Source organism: Penaeus monodon, chromosome 8, assembly GCF_015228065.2.
Source record: "Penaeus monodon isolate SGIC_2016 chromosome 8, NSTDA_Pmon_1, whole genome shotgun sequence".
Classification (NCBI taxonomy): Eukaryota; Metazoa; Arthropoda; class Malacostraca; order Decapoda; family Penaeidae; genus Penaeus; species Penaeus monodon.
In genome coordinates this window covers 28140501-28145880 of record NC_051393.1, presented here as the reverse complement: position 1 = coordinate 28145880, position 5380 = coordinate 28140501, and the positions used below count along the sequence as shown (strand labels likewise).

Here is a 5380-nt window from a genome sequence, read left to right as displayed (position 1 = left end):
TATAAACAATAAATTTAAATATATATAATATATATAATAAAATATATATATTAATATAATTAATATATAAATATACATATATATATTTATATATTATAATAACATATATACATATATATGTAATATATTATATTGTATATACATATATATATATATACATATATACATAATATATACATATATATGTATATACATATGTATATATATGTATATTTATATATATATGTATATAATATGTATATATATATAAAATATATGTAATATATATATATATATATTTTTATGAATATGTATATATATATATACACACACACAACAACAAATAATATACATATATAATTAAAAACATATTATATTATAAAATAATATATAATAATATAATATATATACATATATAATTAATTATATATATAAATGTATATATATATATTATATATATATATAATATAATTAATATAAAATATATATATATATGTATATATATATGTATATATATATATGATATTATTAATATGTATATATATTATAATATTATATAATTTTTATATTAATATATATTATATAATTAATAAATTAATAAATTAATATATATTTTAAAATTTAAAATATATTATTAAAAAAATTATATTATATATATTTTATTTATATACATGATATTATATATTATAATTATTATAATATATATATATACATTATATATATATATATATAATATATTTTATATATAATATATATTACATTATATATATATAATTTTTATTATATTTAATAATAAATATATATTAATTATTAATATAATTTTATATAATTTAATATATATATTTATAATATAGGTATAAATATATTTTATATATTTTACATATCTATCTATCTATATATATATAATATATATAATATATTATAATATATCTTACATATATATACATATATATCATATATTATACATATATTATATAATATTCTCTAATATATATATATATACATTATATATATAATATATATATATATATCTATATATATCTACTCCATCTAATATCATATAATTAATATATAGATATAATATATATATTATACATCTATACTATATCTCTCATATACATATATCTAGATATACATAATATCATATATCTACATCTACTATATCTACCCCTATCTATCACCACTACTCTTATATACATATATCTCTAATTCTATACTATCTACTTATATATATCCATTATTCTATCACATCTATCTAGTATATCCTAATCTCTCTATACTCGTATCTCTCTCATATATCTATCGCTCCTACAGCTATATATCTCATCCCTCTCCCTCTCTCATACATATCTATCTCTACTCACACTCTGAAAGCTGGAAATAATGGCACTGCGCATTGATATGGATAAATAACAACCCTCCCTGACCAGGACTCGACCTAGGTCCTCCGGGTATGAAACGCGGAGGCCAGTGCTAAACCAACCTCCCACAGACCCCAAAAGAGGTGCAACTAGATTTTACTAGCCCCCAAGACTTTACCTGTCTACTCATTTTTGGTAATGACGCGAATTTTACGCTCACTCCCCGTGGGATCGGGGAAATTGTTTAGAAATTCAACCCTAAGTCAGATGTCCTAGGTATATTTTTTGAAGAGGGAATAATGAAATGCCGCATGATATGGATAAATAAAAACCCCTCCTGACCGGGATCAAAACCTAGGTCACTCCGGGTATAAAAACCAGAGCCAGTGAAAAACCAACCATCCCACACGACCCACAAAAAGGGTGTCATTTAGGATTTACTAGCTCCATAGAAAATTCCTGTCTATCATACTTGAGTAAAGACACGAAATTTTCGCTCACTCCCGTGGGACTCGTGGAAATTGATTTAGCAATTAAATTAATTTTAATTTTTTTTATAAAATAAAAAAAATCAATTTCCCCTTATATATAAATAAAATTAAATCAAAATAGGGATGTATAAACAAATCTAAACAAATACAAAAACAAAATTAAACTAATTCTTATACCCCTAATTAATGTTATTATTTTAAAAAAATTTTAGCTCCTCCCCACCCTAAATTATTTATTAATATTTATATATATATTATATATAAAAATAATTATATATTACATATATATTACATATATATATACTTATTATATACAAAATATATATATATTAAAATTTTTAAATATAATACAAAATAAATATTATTAATAAAAAATATATATATATTATTACATATATAATAAATATAATATTAAATAATATACATATATATTTAATAATAAAATATATATACAATTTTATATAAAAATAATATATTATTAAATACAAATTTTTAATTATATAAATAAATATATATATATACATATACATATATATACATATATATATATAATATAATATATTATATATATATTACATATATAATAAGACATATAGTAATATATATATATAATATGTATATATATATATAATATGTATATATATATATATATGTATATATATATATATATATATATATATATATATATATATACGTATATATATTATATATAGAGAGAGAGACAGAGATATAGAGATGTCATTCAACAGTCCTTCCACATTTCAAACCATCCCCATTGTCTATCAGCAGTTCCATCCCATCATGCCCCGTAACATCGAAATTAAAGCCTGCGTCCGCAATCTAGCTGAACTGAAAAAAATTGCCTCCGAACTCTCCAAGAGCAATGGTACTGCACTCCATCAGGAAGACACCTTCTTCAACTCTCCACAAGGACGTCTCAAGCTCCGCATTATTAAGGTGAGTGTCCTAGGGGCTGATACAGGAAAAATTTTTTGAATATGAGAAAATATTGCGAGGTTTGGAATTATTCTTTGTTTATTATATGCTAAATCACTAAAAGTTTTTAGTGTAATGAAATATATAAGTAAATTTACACCTGTAGACAAGATGTGCATTGTTAATATTAACCTGGCAGGAGTGGATGCTTTTGTTTAATTTGGGTTTTTTCACATACAGGGATTTTTTTTTTTTTTTTTTTTTTTCCATTATATTTTCACAAAGCAAAAACATTATTAAGAATTTTTTTAAAGGGAAAATTTTTTTTTCATCATTTATTTATAAGTGTTTAAATCTAAAATTTTTAAAAATTTAACTAAAAAAACAACAAATAAAAAAAAGATTCCTAAAACCCTTGGTTTAAATTTAAAATGGGTTAATTATTTTTATTTTTATATATAATATTTAAAAAATATAAATAAAAAAAAAATATTTATTTTTTAAAAAAATTTTAAAATTTTTTATTTTTAGAAAAAAATAAAAATTAAAAAAAAAAAATATTTTTTTAAAATTATATTTTATGGGAAAATTTTTATAATAATAAAAATTTTTAATTTTAAAATAAGAAAAATAAAAATTTTTAAGGTATTAAAAATGAAATATTGATAAATTTATATATATAATTATTATATATATTATAATATTTTATATTATATATATATTTATTTTATTTATATTTTAAAATTTTAAATATATATATATATATATATATATATTATATATTATATTATTATATTATATATTATTAATTATATTAATTAATTTATAATATATTATATTATTATATTATATAGTATATTAATATTTTATTTTATATATTTTAATTATATATTTTAAATTATATTTATAATAAAATATTAATATATTATTTATATATAAAATTTATAAAAATAATGTATTTTATATTATATATATATTTATATATATTAATATATTATAATTATATTGATAAATATATATATATAATAAAATTTTTTATATTTTATATATTTTTATATATATAAAATTAAAATATTAAAATCTAAAATAATAAATTATTTTAAATTATTATTTTTTTTTTTTTTTTTTTTTTTTTTTTTTTTTTTTTTTTTTTTTTTTTTTTTTATTTTTTTTTTTTTTTTTTTTTTTTTTTTTTTTTTAATAATATATATATAATTATTTATATATTTATATATTTTATATATATAATTATACATAATTTAATATATATAATATATGATATGTATATGTATATTTTAAAATATCCCAAATTTTAAAAAAAATTTCCCCCTTTTGTGAACAAAGTTCTGAAATAAATTTGAAAAAAGAAGTTTCTGTTTCCCGGGATGACAAAAAAAAGGCTTATACTATGAAAGCCCTTTATCAGGGGGGCCCAAAAATGTGGACTATGGAAGGTATGTTTTTTTCTCTTTAATGTCATTTTTGTTTTTTTTCTGTATCTTTATTTTCTCCAATTTTTGAATAGATTTTCTTTCATTCATATTGAGATTTCTGATGTAAATCATTTGTAAGCATTTTCTTCGTCTTCTTCTTTTCTTCTTCTCTTCTCCTCACATTGACTGTTGCAAGTAGTGTACATGGTTTAAATTAAAGTTTATAATGCATTTTGAGCAATTTTAAAAGAAAAATGTCACACACTACTTCAGCTTATATATTTTATTTTTATTTCTTCAAGTTGCTCATTGTTGCCAAAGTTAATGATAACAGATAACCCATATGTGACTTAATTGTCCATGCTAGAAATACACTGTCTATTGTGGTTTTGTTTTATTAACCCATTGGATCTGGGTGACAAGGTTGCCTATTATGAAAAAAATTTGATGGGGTAATGGGAACCTCACACCACAGGTGATTGTTGCTGAGTGGCAAGTTATAGAGGTTTCATCATGAGTGTACAGAGAAATTTTTATGCAAAAAAACTGTAGTTACTCTAATTCTTTGATGATAAGTAAAAATAAGATTATAAAATAGTAAAGATAATATGATTAAAAAAAAAAAAAAATCAGGCTTTTTTCTTGAACTTGGTTACAGGAAAACCAGGAGAGCTGAGTTCTGACATGCGGACCTTGCTGGAGCGCTGCTTGGGAGTAAAAGGAGTTGTCAAAAAGACCAGAATGCTGTACATGGTGGATCAGACAAGAGTGCATGTTGATTCCGTTGAGGGCCTTGGGGATTTCATGGAGCTTGAGGTAAGTGTCATTTTTATTTTGTTACTTATGCATTTATATACAGATGTTCTAGCTCCCCCACCCCTTCTAATAATGCCTTCTATTTTAGATTTGACGAAGGTAGACTTTAGTCTCATATTTTAAGGAGATGATTTTACACACATACCATTACCATAGTGACTGAGAAACAATGATGTAATAAGAAAATTGCTCTTTTAGGTTATGCTTCGTGATGATCAGACATTGGAAGAAGGAGAAAAGATTGCCCATGACTTGCGAGAAAAGCTTGGGGTTGGGTTAGATGACCTGCTCTCAGAGGCTTACATGGACATGATCCTGAAGAAATAATGTGAAGATCAGAAATTTATTCTGTGATACAATATTT

General features: G+C 20.5%; 1 protein-coding gene across 1 annotated transcript in view; it reads left to right on the top strand.

Annotated features, from left to right (window-relative positions):
* Positions 1-4851: 4851 nt before the first annotated feature.
* LOC119576282 overlaps positions 4852-5380 on the top strand; it is a gene marked incomplete at its 5' end in the record, with an annotated part of 565 nt that continues 36 nt past the window's right edge. The window contains 2 exon segments of the mRNA XM_037923882.1: positions 4852-5016; positions 5215-5380. The exon segment at positions 5215-5380 is cut by the window's right edge and continues 36 nt beyond it. Coding sequence (XP_037779810.1) covers positions 4885-5016; positions 5215-5343 — 261 coding nt within the window. The 3' untranslated portion in view covers positions 5344-5380.